This window comes from Aquarana catesbeiana, linkage group LG06 (assembly GCF_042186555.1).
Source record: "Aquarana catesbeiana isolate 2022-GZ linkage group LG06, ASM4218655v1, whole genome shotgun sequence".
NCBI classification, from domain to species: Eukaryota; Metazoa; Chordata; class Amphibia; order Anura; family Ranidae; genus Aquarana; species Aquarana catesbeiana.
The window spans coordinates 17,277,191-17,301,676 of NC_133329.1; the positions used below are offsets into that span (position 1 = coordinate 17,277,191).

General features: G+C 44.1%; 1 protein-coding gene across 1 annotated transcript; it reads right to left on the minus strand.

Moving 5' to 3' along the window:
• Positions 1-13,750: 13,750 nt before the first annotated feature.
• On the minus strand, positions 13,751-24,480 carry LOC141148196 (uncharacterized). The gene is made up of 4 exons (XM_073635408.1): positions 24,054-24,480; positions 19,724-19,850; positions 18,950-19,023; positions 13,751-14,155 (listed from the first exon to the last, which is right to left on the minus strand). Exons 1-4 carry the CDS (start codon positions 24,373-24,375, stop codon positions 13,878-13,880), a joined length of 801 nt encoding a protein of 266 aa, XP_073491509.1. The 5' UTR covers positions 24,376-24,480; the 3' UTR covers positions 13,751-13,877.
• Between the last annotated feature and the right edge of the window lie 6 nt (positions 24,481-24,486).

Genomic DNA, 24,486 nt, shown 5'->3' on the forward strand with positions numbered 1-24,486 from the left:
ATGCTGAGTGACTATCCTGTTATACTGAGTAATTATCCTTTTCCTCCTCAATGATCATGCTGATAGCTTGTAAGAACATTTTTGGTTCTGGGTGCCGCTACCAGTGCCTAAGGCCCAATTTTTTAGCCCCTGTTTAACAGGGGCATGTAATTACAATTTTTGATGCAATTCTTTGCAGCAGGGTTAGTTCCTGCGCTCTAACTATAGTATCTGTGAGGGGTTGCAGTGTTGTGGCACCAGCACCAGTGCCTAAGGCCTAATTTTTCAGCCCCTGTTCAGCAGGGGCATGTAATTACAATTCTTGATCTAATATTTCACAGCAGGACCCGTTTCTGCCCCCACCAAGAGTAACTGTGAGGACTTACAGTGTTGTGGCACCAGCACCACCAACACAACCAAAGGCCCAATTTTTCTGCCCCTGTTCAACAGGGGCATGTAATTACAATTCTTGATCTAATATTTCACAGCAGGGCCCTGTGAGGGCTTACAGTGTTGTGGCCACAGCAACACCTAAGGCCCAAATTTCTGCTGAGTATATAGGGCAGGACCCTACTTTCAAACAACTAACTTACAAACGACTCCTACTTGCAAACGGAAGGAGACAACAGGAAGTGAGATGAAATCTACCCCTAGGAAGGGAAATTCTCTCCTGTAAGAGTTAATATGGGAAAAACTTTTCTCTTTTACACTGATGCTTTATCACCAATCCTTGTTTCACAAAAAAACACAAATTTTCAAAAAAACATTTGTCATTGGGACAAAAATTGAGGTGAAATCTTCTGAAGAGGAGCACAGACAGCAAAACAAATGTCACAGGGGTGATAACCCTTCCCTATGTTTTCCAAAAAGCTTCAAATAGATTTTTTGGTTGGAGCTAAACACGTTAAAAATGTACCAGTTCAAAATTACAAACAGATTCTACTTAACAACAAACCTACAGTCCCTGTCTTGTACTGCTGTTCAGAGTATATAGGGCCTGGTGGCCCCACACCTTTCCTTTTTTAATTTGGGTTCCCCTTAATACCCATACAAGATCCAAAGGGCCTGGTAATGGACTGGGGGGTACCCATGCCGTTTGTCTCACTGATTTTCATCCATATTGCCGGGACCCGACATTACATTAAAGCCGCAAGCAGTTTTAAATTACTTTTTTTCCTTTAAAAATGTCATTTTGTGCAGGGACTGTTCTAAGCACGGGAAACACGCGCCACTTTACAGGCATACTATAGACACCCCCCAGGTACGATATTTAAAGGAATATTTCACCTTTTTTTTTTTTTTTTTTTACTTTAAGCATCATAAAAATCACTGCTCCCGAAAAAACGGCCGTTTTTAAAACTTTTATTTGCATTGATACATGTCCTCTGGGGCAAGACCCAGGTCCCCAAACCCTTTTTAGGACAATACCATGCAAATTAGCCTTTAAAATGAGCACTTTTGATTTCGAACGTTCGAGTCCCATAGACGTCAATGGGGTTCTAACGTTCGTGCAAATTTTCGGTCCGTTCGCAGGTTCTGATGCAAACCGAACCGGGGGGGTGTTCGGCTCATCCCTATTCACAGTACAAAAAGCTACTTGTTGTTGCTCTTCCAACACCTGCCTCCCCTTCAGCCTTCAGTCTACACTGTCTACACTGACTCAGAGGCTGACAGTTCTGGAGCTGAGAGTCCAGGAGACCCAAAAACCCCATCCAGTACTGATACGTCTGAGGATACAACCTTGGGCCCAGGTGAGGGGCAAGCAGAGAATCTGTGCCACCTGTAGCCCGAGTCACTATCTGAGGATGTACCTTTGCCAAGTGACTCGGCTGAAAGCCAAGACAATCGTCACTGTTTGTGGTCTAACCACAGGCAACTTCCTGCTAGATATTCAGACTATGTTGTTTAAAGTTGTTTTTATTGTCATACCTTAACCTTGTCCCTGTTGCACTTTATTGCTACGGTACTCTTACTCTACTGCGCTGCAGAGGGCAGCATCTGTTAAAGGGGGAGTGTAGGCAGATGCAGTCTGTTTTCTCTACTGCAGGTGGCGCTCTTTCACAGGGACACTGCACATGGAGAGGAAGTTATCAGGAACCTGATTCCTCAATAGTTTCCTGAGTCACTGGGGCAGCGATCCGATTGGATGTTAGCTGACCATGTGACTCTTGCGGCCATCTTAGATGTGGCACAGTCTATATAAGACCCTGGCTCTTGGGTTTGGTGTGCTTTATGCAAGTGGATAGAATAGGGACATGTACCCTGTCTGTTAGGGACAGCACTAGTGGTAGGGAAAGGTTCCTGATGAGGAGGCAAAGTGTAGGGTTCACAACCTCTCTGGATGTGTAAAGTTTAAAAACAGAACAGCAGGGTGGGACTTTGTATGAGGTATGAGGTTTGTAGAGCCAAGAGCCTCCATCCCCGATAATTTGAACAAAAAAAGAAAAAAAGGTGGGACTTTATATGAAACATGCACCCCAGGAGATAACAATGAATATGGCAAGTACCCAAAATATAATAGAACCAAAAATGTTGCATAGAAGCATCACATAACATCAATTGGCATTAAGTGGTTTAATGGTATATAAATTATGACAGAAGTAAAAATCATAATACAATTCATTCTAGATACTATAAAAACCCAAATTCATCAGAGGCAAGTCTCCAATTGTACATATGATATAGCAAAAATACAATTAATAACATGATTAGTATGTACTATAAATACTGTAGAAAACAGATTCATAAAAGGCAGGTCTCTATGATAATTGATTGTAATCTTGGTTAATTAGTAAATCCAATTGATATCTAAGGTAAGGTAATGATACAATTGTGGACATAAGGGGGCAACTATTGGCTCACAATCCCATAGTAAGACAACATAATTGGTTCATACTGTAAACATTGTAGATAACCAAATTCACTGAAGTGTGACTCCATGATAAATAGTTATAGCCATAATTGGTTGGTACAGTCCAGTTGGTGTATAAGGTAGTAAAATGATGATAATATCGTATAGACGAAAGGGCATCTGTTGGCTCGATGCGTTTCGTGGCGACTGCCACTCTTCAGGAGCAGGTATGAGGTAGGTGTCTATAAATATTAAAAATATATATGTTGAAAGAAAATATATAATAGGTCTATGTAGAGGGAGAGGAGGGGGGGGAGGGGGGACTTCCTACCCGAGATATGCCGAGGTAAGCCGAAGTGTCCCCGGGGCTTTCTGTACATTTCCGAGCGGCTGTGATCGACGACTTTCGGCTCTGCTCGGCTCCGGCGCCCCCCCCCCACCTCAGGCCAAAAGCGGTACTGCATACCGCTTTGGCCTGAATCGTGCTCGTTTTGCGAGACAACACTCGCAAACCGAGTTACGATTTTTAAAAATACAAGTGCTTGTATTGCGAAATGCTCGTTAACCGCGTTACTCGCAATCCGAGGTTCCACTATACTCGCAATCACATTGACACAAACATAAACCAATTACAAATAACATAATAAAATTGAATTTAAATAACCACATTAACATGTAACATTGGGTATAACCCGTGAGACATAAAATCATAATGTTTGTTTAAAAATTGGTATTATTATTATCCACACCACATGTGTGTGTTCAGTTATCAAAACCCACCAAGGAACTTCCATGTGTCAGATGTAAACACAAGAACAGAAAAATATATGTATCAAATCAAAAAACAAGACACTTGTTAAACAAGCGTGTACATACAAACACATGGACTAAGGAACGATACCGCAGTCACTCCGAGACCGTTAATAAAAACAAAAGAGTTCCTCTATTCATATATATGTCAGGAGGGCTGTAAGAAAAGTTTCTTGATATCGTTCCTAATCGATCCATATGTGGATAAAGAGACCCTATAAAAGCTCACCAAAAAGAAAGGAGGCAAAAAAGAAGCAAAAAAGAAGCAAAAAAGAAGCAAAATCGCAGTAACAGCAATATGGCAAAAAAGCTGAAAAAATAATAATAAATGAAAGAAGAAAGACACAAAAACAAAGAGAACCCCGGGAACATCAAAATCGCATGATTATATATTTATAAATTTCATATGTATGATGTTAATCCCTGTAGCTCACTTCACATTGTTAGTCTCCTATCATTTCCTGCCCTCCACTGAAAAGCTTACATACTCTACCATGATCACTTTCTAGGATCCTCATTCCTTGTTGTTGACAGTTTATAGCTTATTAAGTGTTCTTGCATAGCAAGACCACTTACTGTTATCTCACATATATATTATTCTTATTATTATAGCCAAATTTACCACCCTAACTCCTCCCACAGTTTTTACACTACATAGACAAGTAATATACCGAAACGTGCGGATTGTTCCCGAATGGTGTGCTATTACTTTGTGGAACGTTTCGCCGAATGGTTCACGAAATATCGTCATTTTTGCGGCGAAATTGGTCAAATAGGAATGAATGGGGAAACTAGAGTGGGAGATGACAAAAGCTGGAAAATCAGAACATGATTTCTAAACTGCCGCCACTCCCTCATTTTCAAGCCCACCTACACAAATCTTATATCAAAATGTTCAGCTATCCCTGCTGCCACTAAACATGTCCACGGCTAAGCCATAGTCCTGATAGTTTTCACAATATGACCATTTGTTTGCAACTCACGCCGTCCATTGACATTCATTGAAACTACACTCTAGCCCCCTCCAAATTTGAAGGGCAATTTCTAAACTGCGACCGTGCCTTCATTTTTAATATTTCAGAGACATACTATACATCAAAATCTAGGTCTGGGTCTTGTGATTCTCACAATATAAAGATCTTCGCTGTAGGATGTATAGTTTTTAAAATACGGCCATTTGTTTAGAGGTCATTTCAGGAAATTTTAGCCATTAATCAGAGTGTACTGTTAGTGTTTGTTTTGTTGCCATGGTTACCAAAGCTTCTGTTATACACAGGGGGGAAGGTGGCTGGAGCATCTCAGCTCTGATTACAGAGCCCGGGGGAGGGGACAGACACACCATGTACTGATTTATAATAGAGGAATATGATGGGGCAGTTTTGATGGGGTAATTCTGATGGGGCAGTTTTGATGGGGTAATTCTGATGGGGCAGTTTTGATGAAGTAGTATTTGGGAAGCATAAACAGGGCATGAGCGTTGCTAGGAAACAGTGGTTGTAAACACAAGATGCTGAGACACTCCAAATGCATGTGACTTCATCTGCTAGACTTGATAATGCTTGTAGACTCCTCCCACAGTTTTCACACTACAGAGACAAATAATATACCGAAACGAGCAGATTGTTCCCGATTGGTGTGTTATTACTTTGTGGAATGTTTTGCAGAATGGTCCACGAAATGACGTTTTTGCGGCGAAATTGGTCCCATAGGAATGAATGGCGAAATGTTCAAAACTAGAGTGGGAAGTGACAAAAGCCGACAACCCCATGATCAGCCAAAACATTATGACCGCCCCATGTAAAAAAAAAAATATTTTTGAAAAAAAAAAATAATTTTTGAAAAAAGTAAAAAAATAATTTTTGAAAAAAGTAGAAAAATCATTTTTGAAAAAAAAAAATATTTTTGAAAAAAAAAAAATATTTTTGAAAAAAAAATTACTTTAAAAAAAAAATAATTTCGAAAAAAAAATTATTTTTGAAATAAAAAAATTCATTTTTGAAAAAAAAAATTACCTTTGAAAAAAATGTTCAGCTCTTTCAGCGAATGATGGAACATTTTTACTACTATTTATACTTTTTAAAATATTAAGCTTTTTAACACTTTTCACAGTTACTCAAGCCACTCCACCCCACCCAGTTACTCCGCCCACTCCAGTTGTAGAGGCAAGAACACTTTCACAATTTCCCCAGAAATTGTACCTTTTCTAGTTATTATTGTTCCTTCACATAATTTATTACTATTGAAATTCTCAATGTTACTATCAATAATCGTTATAAATATTTGTTTCATATACGTATATATGAAGGCAAACATATTATTTTTTGGGGGGAAACAATAAGTCAATGTGTATGGTATATGTGGGTGGACAGCGGATGTAAAAAATCCTGTCCACAATTCTACAAGATACCAAATATCATCAAAGATTTTGATCACCGATGATCGGCTATGGATTGGCCGATCAAAAGGAAACAATCAATGCGACATCAGTATAGTATGTTTCTAAGGCTGGGTTCACACTGGTCCGACAAACGCTCCGACATTGGGAGCTCATGTCGCATGACGTGTGAAATCCAATGTTTCCCTATGGGAGCCGTCCTAACTGGTCCGACACAAGTCGTTCCGACTTTAGAAATGCTCCCTGTACTACTTTGGTCCGACTTTGATCCTACTTCAGCCCATTGACTATCATTGAAGTCAGATCAAAGTCGGATCGCCGTCTCGCATGATCTGACTTTGGCATGCGACTTGTGCTCAGATGATCTTGAGGGGGAACTCCGCGCCAAATTTTAAATAAAAAAAACGGCATGGGTTCCCCCCCCAAGATCTTATTAAAGGGGGCTCCCGGATTCCGATAAGCCCTCCGCCCGCAGACCCCGACAACCAACGGCCAGGGTTGTCGGGAAGAGGCCCTTGTCCTCATCAACATGGGGACAAGGTGCTTTGGAGTGGGGGGCCCGCAGGGCGCGCCCCCCCTCCCCCAAGGCACCAACCCCCCCATGTTGAGGGCATGCGGCCTGGTACGGTTCAGGAGGGGGGGGGGGGGGCGCTCGCTCGTCCCCACCCCCATTCCTGTCCGGCCAGGCTGCGTACTCGGATAAGGGTCTGGTATGGATTTGGGGGGACCCCCACGCCGTTTTTTTGGTGTAGGGGGTTCCCCTTAAGGTCCATACCAGACACAAGGGCCTGGTATGCTCTTGGAGGGGGAATCCATGCCGGTTTTTTATTTAAAATTTGGCGCAGAGTTCCCCCTAAAGATTCATACCAAACAGTGCCGGGCATTGGCGGGGATCCAAGTCGGATCCCCATTCATTGAAAGTCGGACACATACTGGCTTCATGTCGCAAGGCAAAGTCGGATCCAAAGTATGACGGCTGTCGTGTCGCACCAGTGTGAACCCAGCCTTAATGTTGAAAGTATGCACATATGGAGTAGATCAAAAAATTCAAGAACAAAAAAGTCAAATGGCAGAGAGCCAACAGTGAAGGGACAGGAAACAAGAGACAGCAAAGGAATTAAGTGGGAAAGATGAGAGGCAAAGGGCAAAAGGACGGAAGCGCAGCAACAGCTGACAGAGTACGGAATGGGACAAGATAGAGAAGGAATCGCTGATGGAAGAGGACAAAAACCATCTCCGAATGAAAATTATCAGACACTATTATTAGTAGAAAAATGCAAAATTAAAATCAAATAGACATGCATTTTCTACATGGTCCTTTATTCATAGAAGTGGGACACGTCCCACTCAAAGTTGAGGCCAGCAGGTTTTCTGGTGTTTAAATTAAATATCCAGTGGACTTCTTGTTTGCATAATATTTTTAATTTATCGCCCCCTCTGAGTGGTCTTACTATCTTTTCCATCCCCTGAATCACCAGACTTGATATGTCTTTGATGTGGTAATCGTTCCAGTGTCATGCTGTGTTGGTGGGATGGTTTCTGTCTATATCGTAAAGGTGATCAGTATCCGTGGCATGTTGGCATATTTGGCACTATCTTGGATCAATTTTTTCCAAGCGATGGCTGAGGTTATCATGGTGGGGGATAGCGCCGAAGGTAATTTGGATCCTAGGGGGGTGCTCATTAACCACCATTTTAAATTTGGGTGTAGTAGTGATAAACTCTCTATTTTACTCCACAATTTGTTAGGGTACTGTTGGAACCATTCAGTAAGTTGGTCCAGCACTGCCGCTGTGTAATAATCCTCAAAGTCAATGGTTCCTGAGCCACCCGCTAATTTATGTTTCACATGTTTCGAGTGTGCGCACCTAGGTTTAGATCCTTTCCATATACATTTGTTGAATAAAGTTTGAAGGGTTTTGAAAAAGTACTTGGGTATGGGGATAGGGAGAGTCCTAAATAAGTAATGAATTTGTGGTAGGTGCAGCATTTTGAATGCTGCAAGTCTGCCGGTTGCCATGATAATTCATGTTTAAGTATTGATTGGATTTCTGTTTGCAGTTTGATAAGGAGAGGTTTATAATTAACCAAGAGAAGGTGTTTGACCGATCGAGTAAGGTGAATCCCAAGGTAGAAAATACTTTTGTCTGGCCAGGTGAGCGGGTATTGGACCTGTAGCAAGTTTTTTATTGTGTAGTTTAAAGTGGGGTTCCACCCCAAAAAAGAAAACATTAGTATTGTGCTTAAAAAAAAATCATAAAAAAACATTTGGAGAAAATTTTTTTTTTACTCACCTCTAAATGCCTGTTGCTAGGGGGTCTCTCGTAGTCTGCCTTCTTTGGTGCCTGGGCTGGTGACATCACTTCCGTCGGCGCAGGAAGGGAGATCACCTCTTTACCCTCCCTCTTATCAATCATCTGGGACACGTGATCGGTCCCAGATGATTACAAGGCCAGTGACAGCGCGTGGCACGGCTCCCGCATGCACAGTGGGTGCCCGGCTGTGAAGCCACAGCCGGGTGCCCACAGTTAAAATGCCGGCGCCGCCGAGCGGTGGGGGGGAACGAGCGGGGCTTCGATCCCCCGCATCGCTGGACCCTGGGACAGATAAGTGTCCGATTAAAAGTCAGCAGCTGCAGTATTTGTAGCTGCTGACTTTTAATTTTTTTTTTTTTTCATGGGCCCTCCTCTTTAAGGTCTAGAATATGCGATTTGGATGTGTTTAGCTTATAGTAGGAGACCCTTCCGAACCAGTCTAGCAGTTTTTGGGCTTCCTTCAGTGAGGAAGTTGGATTAGTTAAGAACAAAATTACGTCGTCCGTGAAGAGACATATCTTGTGTGGGGTTTTGCCTATCGTCAAGCCTGTGATCAGGACTTTCGATCGCACATGTTCCACCAGGGGTTCCATCAGTAGGTTGAATATTAATGGTGACAAGGGGCACCCTTGGCGTGTACCATTGGTTATATTAAACGGTTGAGGTAGCATATCTGCTGAGTATACTTGTGCTGACGGAGTGGTGTAGAGTGCCATGATGGCCCTGTATATGTGGTCCTTAAACCCAAATTTAAGGATTACTTCTTGTAGATATGTCCAGTGTACCCTGTTGAACGCCTTCTCAGCGTCTAAAGAGAGCAGCAGAGAAGGCGTATGGATTCAGCATGGTGTATTATGTTGATCATATGTCTTGTTGCGTCAGGTGCTTGTCTCCCTCTAGTGAACCCGGATTGGTCCAAGTGTATGAGATCTGGCATTATCTCTAGCAGGCATCTGGCAATGGTTTTGGCATATATTTTTACATCCAGGTTCAAGAGGGATATAGGATGGAAATTTTGAGGGGAGGTTGGTTCTTTCCCTGGTTTCGGGAGTGTGACAATAATAATAAGCGTGAAAGAGGAGGCAGCGTCATTGCATACTTGCATTAAATATGGGATTATTTGACCGGAAAATTGTTTGTAATACTCCCCCGTCAAGCCATCCGGTACTGGGGCTTTTCCCAATGGTAATGAGTGTATCGTTGCGAGAATCTCCTGGTCAGTGAAGGGTTCATTCAAGAAGGCCAATTGTGTCTCAGTCAGTTTTGGGAGCGTAATTTGCTGCAGAAATGCATCAATATCCTCATGTGTTAGCAAAGCAAATATGGGGTGCACTGCAAGCGCAATGGTTTGCGCTCGCAGTGCACCTTTTTTGAAGCCTATTAGAGCATATGGCTTTAATCAGGTGCTTCAAACCCCCCCCCCCCCCCCCCCCCGCTGCTGTAATTCCGGCGCCCGGTGCATGAAAAGGCACCGGATGCCTAAATAGGGGGTGGCTACAGTGGCCGTGGATAGATTCATGCAATACATAAATCTATCCACAGTACACAGAGAGGGTGGCTGGAGAGAGACGGCGGTGCCCGAGCGCCCCTAATGGACGCGCCGCCACTGGTCTACACTGAATATCCAGTCTACACTAAATTCAGAGTGTATATATATATATATATATATATATATATATATATATATATATATATATATATATTAAATACACTGCCACTTACTAACTAACCTGCCTGCCTAATCTAGCTCAATCTATCTCTCAGTTCACAGTTACACACTATACACAGCCACTATATAAGCAGCCTTATATAGTGTGGGGCATGGACTTAGTCCCCCTGAGCCATGATTGGCCAAAGGCACCCTGCCTTTGGCCAATTATGGCTCTCGCAGCAGAGTGTGCTGTGATTGGCCAAGGCATGCACGTTAGGTGCATGCCTTGGCCAATCATCAGACATCAATGCCCTGCGATCTCACAGTGCATTATAGAGCGTTCTGCAGCGCTCAAATGTGCCGCGAACGCTCCATAATATTCGCTGTTTCGCGAACGGGCGAACAACCGTTTATCGAGCTCATTATTTCAATACAAGTTACTTGATCGTACTGGGATGGTGTTATTGCCGCCGCACCATGCCATCCTGAACCCCACCTACACTTAGCGGCAGTCGGCAAGATTATGTCCCTGGCAGGTGTGGAGGGAGGACTAGGCTACAACATGGCTCTGATCTGGCGTAGCCCTGATCTGATACCTACGTTTAATGGCTCTAACATCCCTCTGGCAGAGTGGGAGGAAGGACCGGAAAGTGTTGCACGCCTCTACCAGGTCCCGGCCCGGCTGGTGGTGGAGCTTGTCATTAACACCTTGAAGGCCGATGCCTGCCATGCAGTGGTGGCACTCCTAGAACATGAGGGGGCCACTTTAGAACAGATTGTGGCACACTCGGAGGGCCTGTTTAGGGAGAAACTACTGTTGCCGGAGCTGTGGTGAATATTCACACTGGGACAGTGTGTGTTATTGCCGCCGCACCTTGCTGCACCCCACCTACAAGCTGCTTGGTATGGGGGTACATGAAGAAAGGAAGGGTCGTGAAGAAAAAAAGGGTACCCCGGAAGAGGAGGTTTGGGACAAAACAATTGTTTGCAATTGTAAATAAGTAAGGTAAGTATAACATATTTATTATGTTAACCACTTCAAGACCGCCCACAGTACATACTGTATACATCATTACTTTGATGTTAAATACCGCTGTTATGGCTGCAGCTAGCTGTCATATCCCCTTGTACTGCGGGGAAATTTTGAGTCTAATAAAAGTGGTCCCTGCGGCGGATTCGTCATGGGATCACTTTTATAGGCTTCCCGGTCGTCTCCAGGCTTACCGGACCTGTCAGTTAGCCCAGAGCTGATCCGATCCTTTCCATGGCTGGACAGGAAGCCGAGTGAGGGCAAGATAGCCCCCACTCGGCTCTATGCCCTTGGAGGAACAGAGCCACGTTGTACGTCACTTCCGCCTTTCTGGCCTTAAAGGGCTGATTTTTTTTCATCTCTTAAAGGCAAAATTACTTTTTTTTTTTTTTTTTTGCTTTTAAGTGTAAATTTGAGATCTGAGGTCTTTTGACCCCAGATCTCATAGTAAAGAGGCCCTGTTATGTTTATTTCTATTACAAGGGATGTTTACATTCCTTGTAAATGGAATAAAAGTGATCAAAATCTTTTTTAAAGGGACAGTGTAAAAATAAAAAATTATAATAAATAGGAAAAAAAAATAAAAATTTAAAGCGCCCCGTCCCTCTGAGTTCATTTGCAGAAGCAAATGCATACGTTAAGTCGTGCCCTCATATGTAAATGGTATTCAAACCACACATGTAAGGTATTGCCATGATCATTAGAGCGCTAGCAATTTTTTGAGCTCTAGACCTCCTCTGTAACTCTGAACAGGTCGCCTATGGAGATTTTTAAGTACTGTACTTTGTTGCCATTTCACGAGTGTGCAAAGTTTTAAAGTATAACATGTTAGGTATTGGTTTACTCAGCGTAACATCATCTTTCACAAAATTGGGCTAACTTTACTGTTTTTTTTTTAATTATTCAAACAAAGTATATTTCTTCCTAAAAAAACGCATTTGTAAGACCGCTGCATAAATACGGTGTGATATAAAATATTGTAACAATTGCCCTTTTATTCTCTAGGGTCTCTGCTAACAAAAAATATACAATGTTTGGGGGTTCTAAGTAATTTTCTAGCAAAAAATAGTAATTTAAACCTGTAAGCAAAAAGTTCCAAAAAAGGCCTGATCTTTAAAAAAATAACAACGGTTTTAAAATATTCAGTATATCTATTAGCACCTTTTGGTGTCTCCACAGTCTTCACAAGCCCTATATGTATATCATTAGACACTCCATATTAAAACTTAAAAGCTATTAGTAAAACAGTTTGAATCAAACTCTATGTTAAGACCCCTTGGTACTAGTGTTTGTATCTCCTGTATCCATTTGGATTCTTTTTTTTACAGAATTCTTTTATCTTATTAATCCCCCACTTGTTTCTTATATTTCTCTCTCCCCCAAAAGCGCAGTCCTCTTGGATCTTTAATATGGCACACTGAAAAATTAGACAATGTTTTCAGATATTGTATACATGCTCCCTAATCCTCTTAGTGAGTGGTCTCTTAGTATGTCCTAATTACTGGGTGGACTTGTTTTTTCAAGGACACTATGTTTATTTGTTTATGATTGTTTGCATAGCGAATATTTTTTTTATAACAGAAAAACTTTAAAAGTGAACTATTATGTCCTAATTACTGCCGACCATAATGTGAGGAGCTCACAGTGTGAAATGAAATCAGAGGAAGACATTTCAATCCAGGAAAGGAGCTGGTACAACTATGCAAGACTGAAGGCCTGAGGGAGATTTTAACCAAGGAAAAAAAGTCTTAGGCTTCACACTGGAATTCACAGCTGTGGTGGAGGGGAGTGTAGTGTGAGTTTCACACTTTTTATTTGTACAAACTTTATTTGAAGTCAGTGGCGGCAGCTCCATTAGGGGCGCCGCCCCCCTAATCCATGCGCCCAGCCCCTAATCTACATGCAGGGTGCCATGACGCTTGGATTTCAGTGTATTTTTTATTTTTTTTAAAAGCACATGATTAGAGTCTGAGGCTCTAATAGGCTTCAAAAAAAGGGTGGGCTGGGGGTTAATACTCGCTATTGTCTTCCTGCTTCTCCTCCTGGCCAATCAGAAAGTGGGTCTTGGTCAATTGGCCGAGAGGAGAAGCGACCGTATTGGCTGCCGAGGAGGAAGTCGCCATGGAGGAGGAGACGCAGGAAGGAGCCGAAGCTGCTGGCGACCTAGATGGGGTAAGTGCGGGGCTCTTGGGCAGACAAACAAGTAAGTGATAGGGGGGTGGGAGGTTTTACTGATGGTGGACCGTCCGACTGAACAGGGGGGTGGTGGGTGGTTTGTTTGCCCCCCCCCCCCCCAAAAAAAATGGTACACCAGCCACCACTGTTTGAAGTGTACAAAGCATACACTTCATTCATGGGGTTGTACAGCAGAATTTGCTGCGCTGCCATACAGTGCCATGGGATTCTGTACGATGCGTTGTGATACGATGCGTTGTTATTGCAGCATGCTGCAGTGTAGCCCTAGGCTGCGTTGCAGTGTGCATTCTACACATAGGAAGCAATTGTTTCCTGTGTGTCCTTGCGGTGACATATGTTTTACAATGCAGTAAAACCTCTGTCACCACACACTGTGTGAATTAGCCCGTAGTTAGTCAATCTGCAGAGGATACCAAAAAGCGTGCAGGCAATAGAAAGCCCAGCCCACATGTTAGAATCATCTAATGAGTTACACACAATAACATTTTTACATTAACTTGCAAAAAAAACAAACCAAATACCGTTATAGCACATAATATAAGAATTTTAATGAAATATGTTGATACTACATACTACGTACCATGTTGATAGAAGATTCCAGCAGTTTGGAAAACAAAGTGGCGAGTTAATAGAGAATAATTATCTTGATGCTACTTCCTGGTATGCAAGAAAGAAAAGAGAAATGTTTTATGTTTGGCCCGTTCTTTTTTCGGGTTGATTGGCTTCTGCATTTTAAAGTCGACATCTTCCAGAACTTTGTACATCAGGTTCAGGAATTGAAAGTGTCTTCCCCGGGTCTCGGTGTGGTCCTCGGCTGTGTAGTTCTCGACGGCAATGATCTCCTCCGCCCCCATCCCTTCAAACAGGTCACGGAACTTGGTGAAGTTACCGCTTGTCTTGTGGGTGAGGACGACGATTGGGAATATTCCTGAGGACAGAGAAGACTATTACCTTCAGTTTGAGCAGCCAGAAGTAGTTTAAAGTGGAATTGATTATGTTACGTTCAGCATGGGTGTGCACAGGGGTGTTCCAGGTGTGTTTCAGGATGGAGAGCAAGGAAAGGGGCTAGTAAATATGTAATTTACTGACCCCTTCCTTATCTAAATGAAAACAGTGAAAACACTCACTCACTGTGTTCATTCACAACTGAAGCATGCTAAACTGTGTTTAGTATGCTTCAGTTTGTGAATAAATAGGAATCCGCTCAGCACAGAACACTTCCTATTCATTCACTGTCCGATGCAGCTAAAGGCTGCAGAGAAAGGTGTGTTTTGAGCTTTGGGGTGCACACCCTAATGCAATAGGCTGCACACACCTATGATTCTAAGTTAATACCTCTCACAGAGTTCACAGTACTCCCCCTCAACAATGCCTTCTTATGCTTTTCTCTCCAGAAGGATGGAGCCATCTTTGTTCAGGCACCATCTGCTTCCTAGACTGAGATGCAGGCAGGGGGGGGTGACACAATCATATATATTCTTGTGTATGACACAGATAAGCCCCTGCTGCAGTCCCTCACCTTGATTTGCATCAATGTTACAATTTTTTAGTCTAATCACTAAGGGAGAGGAGACCGAGGAAAATGCTTCCTCCTGCCTGCAGCAGACTGATGACACAATCTCAGCCCAAAGTCACAGACTGGAGAGCAAGCGTGACTTTTTAGTAATAAAAGGTGGACATTTTCTGAAAATGATACTGTTGCTTTCTATTGTAATCTTTTAATGAGGTTTGGAAGATAGATGGTCAGAGCAATATCCAGTGCCTGTGAAGGTTGCAGGAAGGGGAAGATTTTAGCAAAAGCAACCACCTGTCAGTAATGGGATGCACACCATTACACATAACCAATGTGTTTAGTACTAATCTTTAATGACAGTTATTGCTGAATTAAAAGGTTGAAACCCCTGTTATATCCCTGTCTGGCGTGACAGCATGTGTTATAAAAGTTTCTTAAAAGTCAGACTTGTTACAGCAGATCCTGTGAACGGTAAGGTAATCTGAATAAAGGGCGAGGCTGTGAGTGCCATTGTCATAATCATTAGTAATGACAAAGATAATGCTGAATCAATATGTTGAAAAATTGCTGTGACCCCCTAGGTAGTGTAAAATGACAGCACCATAAGAGGTGGATTGTACGGTATGTAGGCAACCTGCTTTTTAGGCTCTATTTTAGTTCCAGTCTTCCTAAACCAGAACTTAAAGTGATTGTAAACCTTAGTGTTTTGTTTTTTTTAAATAACAAACATATCATACTTACCTCCACTGTGCAGTTCGTTTTGCACAGTGTGGCCCCGATCCTCCTCTTCTGGGGTCCCCGAGGGGTGCTCGCGGCTCCTCCTCGCATTGGTAAACCCCCTGGGAAAAGCACTCTCCCTGGGGGTTACCTTGTGGGTGCGCTCCCAAGTCCAGCATTTGCGTCCATAGACACAGAATGCCGGACTCGGTCTCGCCCCCCGACGCCAAGCCCGGCAGGAAGACACCCAACCAGAAACCTTTACAGAATGCAACAGCAATGTGTAGTAGAGCTGGTCTCCGATGTACTGATGGTGTCTGTCTTAAGGGGCCGAATTCAGCCTGGCCGGTTCTTGCCCAAGCGGGGAGGTCTCCATGAAGGATCACGTGTCCCTATGTTTTCCCTACTCATCTGGAACCTCTCCCTACCGCTAATCACTGTCCCTGTCAGACAATGACCTGTCCTTACCCTACCCACACAAGAAATGCATGCCAAGCCTTGGAGCCAGGGCCTTAAATAGGCTCTGCCTGACCCAAGATGCTTGCTACAGTCATGTGGGGTGACATCCAATCAAATAGCTTCCCCAATTATCCAGAAAACCATAGGGGAACCATGTTTCTCTCGACTTCCCCTCCAACTGCAATGCCGCTGTGGTCAATGCCACCTGCAGTGAAAAAAAATAGACTGCAGCTGCCTACAAGCTTTTTTGTGTGTGTAAAATGTTGACTGACCCCGGTGTCGATCGCTATCAGTCTGCTGGTACTTAGATTGCTGTGCTGCAAGCTGGAAAATCTCAAAGATGCCTGAGGCTGAAATTGCCATTGTCACAATGTTAAAGTAGAAGTATGATGAAAGTTCTATTGGTCATACTTCTTCTGTTGGTCACAGGAGTGCACTTAGTCCTTCTAAAGCCCGCTGTCAGCTGACATCACAGAGCCAGTTCAGACTCTCGAGGGATCCCCACACTAATTTCGGGATTAGCGCAAATTCTTCACCGGCAGCTGGCTCAGCCGCTCAGTGCGCCACTAAGAGCCTGAGCCAGTCACTCCCGCCTCCTCTACAGCCCGGCACTCCAGTGATCGCTGGAGAGAATGAGAGTCACTACTCTGTGCTCAGAGCGGTCCTGAAAACTGAGCGATCAGCTACCATTGATCTCTCAATTTTCTGTGTAGACGTTGCATCTACATAGGTGAGTGCGATTGTTTATTTTTTTCTAATCCCACACTTCTCTTCCAAGTATTGGCAAAGTTATTGCCAAATCAATGGGCTGATAGCGGAAATGTAAAAATTGCTGTGATCATAATTGGTGTACAGGGATTGGAGCAGAACTGATTAAAATGAAATGCACCTTGGGGACGATGCAGCATGTCTGGGGGCAATGCCCTCTTGTGACTAGGTTCTGGATCCGGGTATTTAACCTCAGTGGCGTCTGGTGCTCCATTTTTTGGGGGGGCGGCAAACAAACCTCCCAACTGCCCCCCCTCCACTCCCCTAGATTGGTTGTCCCACACTTCTCACCACATCCAGGTCGCGGGCGGCTTCAGCTGCTTCCCCACTACTTCTCCTCTTTGGCAGCTTCGGCAGCTTCCCCATGGCTTCTCCACCTCAGCGGCTTCCCCCATGCTTCTCCTACTGGCCAATCCGGTCACTTCTCATCCGGTTTTAAGACACGCTTCCTGATTGGCCAGGAAGAGAAGCAGGAGGATAATAGCAAATACTAATTCGCTCAGTGCCCATCTGCAGCCTCACTGTGCCCATCTGTATTCTCATCGGTGCCCATCTGCAGCCTCACTGTGCCCATCTGCAGTCTCACTGTGTCAACAATGCAGCCTCACTGTGCCCATCAGTATCTTCATCACTGCCCATCTGCAGCCTCACTGTGCCTATCTGCAGCCTCACTGTGCCTATCTGTAGCCTCACTGTACCAACAATGCAGCCTGCCCATCTGTATCCTCATCAGTCCCCATCTGCAGCCTCACTGAGTCATCAATGCAGCCTCACTGTGCCCATCTGCAGCCCCATTAGTGTCAACAATGCAGCCTCACTGTGCCCATCTGTATTTTCATCAGTGCCCATCTGCAGCCTCACTGTGCCCATCTGCAGCCTCACTGTGCCCATCTGTATTCTCATCAGTGCCCATCTGCAGCCTTACTGTGCGAACAATGCAGCCTCACTGTGCCCATCTGCAGTCTCACTGTGTCAACAATGCAGCCTCACTGTGCCCATCAGTATCTTCATCACTGCCCATCTGCAGCCTCACTGTGCCTATCTGCAGCCTCACTGTGCCCATCTGCAGCCCCATTAGTGTCAACAATGCAGCCTCACTGTGCCCATCTGTATTTTCATCAGTGCCCATCTGCAGCCTCACTGTGCCCATCTGCAGCCTCACTGTGCCCATCTGTATTCTCATCAGTGCCCATCTGCAGCCTTACTGTGCCAACAATGCAGCCTCACTGTGCCCATCAGTATCTTCATCAGTGCCCATCTGCAGCCTCACTGTGCCCATCTGTAGCCTCACTGTGCCCATCTGCAGCCTCACTGTATCAACAATGCAGCCTGCCCATCTGTATTCTCATCAGTGCCCATCTGCAGCCTCACTGTGCCCATCTGTATCTTCATCAGTGCCCATCTGCAGCCTCACTGTGCCCATCTGCAGCCTCACTGTGCCCATCTGTATCCTCATCAGTGCCCATCTGTATCCTCATCAGTGCCCATCTGCAGCCTCACCAGTACCTTGATTACACACAGCGGGTGTCACCCGCTGTGTCACGCAGCTGCAGTCTTAACTATTCGGCAGCCGTCTGCTGTAACAAAGCCCCACCTCCTCATCCATGATAGACGGTCAACGGAACAATGATACAATGCTAGGAAATTGAATTATTGTTCCGTTTATCATTAATGAAGAGGCGGGGCTTTGGACGGTCACCGGACAGTTAAGACTGCAGCTGCATGACACCCACTGTTTGTGATTGCTCCAGGCTGAGTGGCAGTGCAGGCTCCGCCGGGAGATGCCGCACTCGCGGGTGTCCGTGAGCCTGCCGTAAAATGCGGGAGTATCCCGCGAGTCGCGGGAGACTTGAGATGTCTGGGATAGTACAACTAAGTTTTGAATATCAACCTGAGACCATTTTATGACTACTGTATGTCCTTTTTTTCTGATCTTGGATTTTGCATATTTTCTCTGTTCATACGTTATTTATCTGTATCTTGCTATGAGGACATCCTGAGAAAACTGACTTTGTTCAAATTTTATTTCTGTTGATACCAGATCTTTTTAATAAAAATATTGAGATATTAAAAAAAAACAAGAAATGTGGATTTACAATATGTATTTTAGTCCCAGTCTTCTTCTGAAAGGCCAAGACCACTCAAAACTGATAAAAGCTTTGGGCATAACCAGTTACCACATTACCACCATGGTAGATGTAATCTGATGTGCTTCAGGGTTGAGTATCTGAGGATGGAGAATGTTGGATTATAGACGTTCCGTACCTGTTAAATTGTGGCAGTTGGTAAGGAAAGTATTTATCTCTTGGGCTTCTGCGGGGGCGACATCCCTCCTCACACTGTAAAAAGCACAGATATGATAAACCCCCATGAGCAGAACTGATAAAATCTATACAAACAAGTTCAACCAACTCATTTTTGGTCCCCAAAGTGGACCTAACATTAGTTATATTTTTCACGTAATGCCACATACACACGAGCGTACTTTTCGACCAGACTGGTCCAACGGTCTATCCGACGGACTTTGGGCAGACTTCCAACGGACTTTCCGAACAAACAGACTTGCCTACACACGATCACACCAAAGTCCGACAGATTCGTACGTGATGACGTACACCGGACTAAAATAAGGAAATTGATAGCCAGTAGCCAATAGCTGCCCTAGCGTCTGTTTTCGTCCGTCGGACTAGCATACAGACGAGCGGATTTCTGGGTCCGGCAGAGTTCTGACGTAAAGATTTGAAACATGTTCCAAATCTAAAGTCCGTCAGATTTGCGACTGGAAAAGTCCGCTGAAGGTCCGATGAAGCCCACACACGGTTGGATTGTCCGCCGGATTCGGTCCATCGGACCAGTCCGGTTGAAAAGTCCGCTCGTGTGTACGCGGCATTAGATGCAGCATGCCAGAAATGTGTTATTTTTGTTTCTAGTCTTCTAGCACCACCTCCTGGTAAAACCAAGTATCACCTCTCCTCTGGCCCATCATAAATGGCAATACTAATCACAACAGCAAAATCTCAAATACTTTTCTCTGCTCACCTGTAAACGAATATCGGCACAATAATATCCCTGAAATTTGGCTCCACTTCCGAGTCTTCCAACCGGGTCAGCATTTCCTCAAACCCCTGTGTCCACTCAACTTTCATATCAAGAGGGATAAAATTTCCTGAAGAACCCCCCCACCAAAAAAAAAGAAAAACAATGTGAAATGACTGCGAGAGAGAGAGAGAGAGAGAGAAGATTTAGGTATCATTAATGTTATAGTAAACAATTGGTTTTGGCACCAGAAGGTACTTAACCACTTGACCTCTGGAAGATTTACCCCCCTTCATGACCAGGCCATTTTTTTGTGATACGGTACTAAGTTACTTTAACTGACAAGTGCACGGTCGTGCCTACGCTGAAAAAAAAGACATTTATGTTCTTTTATTCCCACAAATAGAGCTTTCTTTTGGTGGTATTTGACCACCTCTGCGGTTTTTATTTTTGCGCTAAAAAAAAGAGCGACAATATCAAAAAACAAAGAAAAAACCCCAATATTTTTAACTTTCTGCTATAAAACATATGCAATTAAAAAATTTTATAAAAAAAACAAATGTCTTCATAAATTTAGGTCAATATGTATTCTGCTACCTATTTTTGTTAAAAATCCTAATAAGCGTATATTGATTGGTTTCTGCAAAAGTTAAAGTGTCTATAAACTATGGTACATATACTGGAATTTCTTTTTATTTTTAAATTTTTTTACTAGTAATCATGCGGGACTGCCATAATATTGCAGTGAATAGTCTGACACTAAGGCTACCTGCAGTCTCTGACCATCTCTTGTATCATGTCTGCAGTCTCTGACTGTCTCCTGTATCATGTCTGCAGTCTCTGACCGTCTCCTGTATCATGTCTGCAGTCTCTGACCATCTCCTGTACTATGTCTGCAGTCTCTGACCATCTCCTGTACTATGTCTGCAGTCTCTGACCATCTCCTGTACCATGTCTGCAGTCTCAGACCATCTCCTGTACTATGTCTGCAGTCTCTGACCATCTCCTGTACTATGTCTGCAGTCTCTGACCATCTCCTGTACTATGTCTGCAGTCTCTGACCATCTCCTGTATCATGTCTGCAGTCTCTGACCATCTCCTGTATCATGTATGCAGTCTCTGACCATCTCCTGTATCATGTTTGCAGTCTCTGACCATCTCCTGTACTATGTCTGCAGTCTCTGACCATTTCCTGTATCATGTCTGCAGTCTCTGACCATCTCCTGTACTATGTCTGCAGTCTCTGACCATCTCCTCTACTATGTCTGCAGTCTCTGACCATCTCGTGTACTATGTCTGCAGTCTCTGATCATCACCTGTATCGTGTCTGCAGTCTCTGACCATCTCCTGTATCATGTCTGCTGTCTCTGACCATCTCCTGTATCATGTCTGCAGTCTCTGACCATCTCCTGTACTATGTCTGCAGTCTCTGACCATCTCCTGTACTATGTCTGCAGTCTCTGACCATCTCCTGTATCATGTCTGCAGTCTCTGACCATCTCCTGTATCATGTCTGCAGTCTCTGACCATCTCCTGTATCATGTCTGCAGTCTCTGACCATCTCCTGTATCATGTCTGCAGTCTCTGACCATCCCATGTATCATATCTGCAGTCTCTGTCCATCTCCTGTATTATGTCTGCAGTCTCTGACCATCTCCTGTAGTATGTCTGGAGTCTCTGACCATCTCCTGTATCATGTCTGCAGTCTCTGACCATCCCATGTATCATATCTGCAGTCTCTGTCCATCTCCTGTATTATGTCTGCAGTCTCTGACCATCTTCTGTACTATCTCTGCAGTCTCTGACCATCTCCTGTACTATGTCTGCAGTCTCTGACCATCTCATGTACTATGTCTGCAGTCTCTGACCATCTCCTGTACTATGTCTGCAGTCTCTGACCATCTCCTGTACTATGTCTGCAGTCTCTGACCATCTCCTGTATTATGTCTGCAGTCTCTGACCATCTCCTGTATCATGTCTGCAGTCTCTTACCATCTCTTGTATCATGTCTGCAGTCTCTGACCATCTCCTGTATCATGTCTGCTGTCTCTGACCATCTCCTGTATCATGTCTGCAGTCTCTGACCATCTCCTGTACTATGTCTGCAGTCTCTGACCATCTCCTGTATCATGTCTGCAGGCTCTGACCATCTCCTGTACTATGTCTGCAGTCTCTGACCATCTCCTGTACTATGTCTGCAGTCTCTGACCATCTCCTGTATCATGTCTGCAGTCTCTGACCATCTCCTGTATCATGTCTGCAGTCTCTGACCATCCCATGTATCATATCTGCAGTCTCTGTCCATCTCCTGTATTATGTCTGCAGTCTCTGACCATCTCCTGTAGTATGTCTGCAGTCTCTGACCATCTCCTGTATCATGTCTGCAGTCTCTGACCATCCCATGTATCATAATTGCAGTCTCTGTCCATCTCCTGTATTATGTCTGCAGTCTCTGACCATCTCCTGTACTATGTCTGCAGTCTCTGACCATCTCCTGTATCATGTCTGCAGTCTCTGACCATCCCATGTATCATATCTCCAGTCTCTGTCCATCTCCTGTATTATGTCTGCAGTCTCTGACCATCTCCTGTACTATGTCTGCAGTCTCTGACTATCTTCTGTACTATGTCTGCAGTCTCTGACCATCTTCTGTACTATGTCTGCAGTCTCTGACCATCTCCTGTACTATGTCTGCAGTCTCTGACCATCTCCTGTATCATGTCTGCAGTCTCTGACCATCCCATGTATCATATCTGCAGTCTCTGTCCATCTCCTGTATTATGTCTGCAGTCTCTGACCATCTCCTGTACTATGTCTGCAGTCTCTGACCATCTTCTGTACTATGTCTGCAGTCTCTGACCATCTCCTGTACTATGTCTGCAGTCTCTGACCATCTTCTGTACTATGTCTGCAGTCTCTGATCATCTCCTGTATCATGTCTGCAGTCTCTGACCATCTCCTGTATCATGTCTGCAGTCTCTGACCATCTCCTGTACTATGTCTGCAGTCTCTGACCATCTTCTGTACTATGTCTGCAGTCTCTGATCATCTCCTGTATCATGTCTGCAGTCTCTGACCATCTCCTGTATCATGTCTGCAGTCTCTGACCATCTCCTGTATCATGTCTGCAGTCTCTGACCATCTCTTGTATCCTGTCTGCAGTCTCTGACCATCTCCTGTATCATGTCTGCAGTCTCTGACCATCTCTTGTATCATATCTACAGTCTCTGACCATCTCCTGTACTATGTCTGCAGTCTCTGACCATCCCATGTATCATATCTGCAGTCTCTCTCCATCTCCTGTATTATGTCTGCAGTCTCAGACCATCTCCTGTACTATGTCTGCAGTCTCTGACCATCTCCTGTACTATGTCTGCAGTCTCTGACCATCTCCTGTACTATGTCTGCAGTCTCTGACCATCTCCTGTACTATGTCTGCAGTCTCTGACCATCTCTTGTATCATGTCTGCAGTCTCTAACCATCTCTTGTATCCTGTCTGCAGTCTCTGACCATCTCCTGTATCATGTCTGCAGTCTCTGACCATCTCTTGTATCATATCTACAGTCTCTGACCATCTCCTGTATCATATCTGGAGCCTCTGATCATCTCCTGTATCATGTCTGCAGTCTCTAACCATTTCTTGTATCCTGTCTGCAGTCTCTGACCATCTCCTGTATCATGTCTGCAGTCTCTGACCATCTCTTGTATCATATCTACAGTCTCTGACCATCTCCTGTATCATATCTGGAGCCTCTGATCATCTCCTGTATCATGTCTGCAGTCTGTGACCATCTCCTGTACTATGTCTGCAGTCTCTGACCATCCCCTGTATCATGTCTGCAGTCTCTGACCATCTCCTGTACTATGTCTGCAGTCTCTGACCATCTCCTGTATCATGTCTGCAGTCTCTGTCCATCTCCTGTATCATGTCTGCATTCTCTGACCATCTCTTGTATCATGTCTGCAGTTTTTTCGGAAGTCTTCGTCCCTTTCCTGCACCATCTCAACTTAAAAATTTAAATAAAATTGAATGTAAAAAAAAAAAATAAAAAAACTGTACCTCACTTTTCAGATACGGCAGAAAGGTTCTTGCTTAGACTGTAGTTGTTTCTCATTTAAATTCACATTATTAGGAGATAAAAAGTAAGTAAATACAATCAGAGTCATGGAAACTGAACTCATTTCCTGTCTCAGAAGGCTTTAGGTCTATGCTCTTTCCTTATCAGTGACCCAGAAGAAAACATTGAAGCCAAGATGGCAGCGAGACACCCAGGAAGCTACAATTTTCAGATGGAGAGACAACCACATGGTTAAATTGTGTATGTAACTCACCCAGTTGTGCGTAGATCTCTCCAGTCTCAAAACCGTTGAGTGTGGAGCATCCTCTGTTGTCCACAATGGTGATGGTGGGGGTTAATGGGTAAGATCTTCTCTCCATTGTGAGCCCACCTTGTGCTGCCCCAGACACAGCAAACTCGGTGAAGGGCCTCTCCCTGTCCTGAAGCACATACTTACAGGAGTTAATAAGGGAAGATTTGCCGTGTCCCAGGAAACCAAACAGCTGGAGAATAATTCGGTTGAAGCCCTGGTTGCCCAGGGGGCAGTTATTGAGGCTGTAGGAGAGGATGTGTTCTCGGAGCTTGTCAACATTCATCTTTGTTCTCGTTTTCAGGAGGAAGATCTATATTTCCCACTAGAACAAATATGGAGAATTGGTACTAAGATGAAACTGAAAGAAACTTCTAGGAAACTCCGCCCAGGCAAT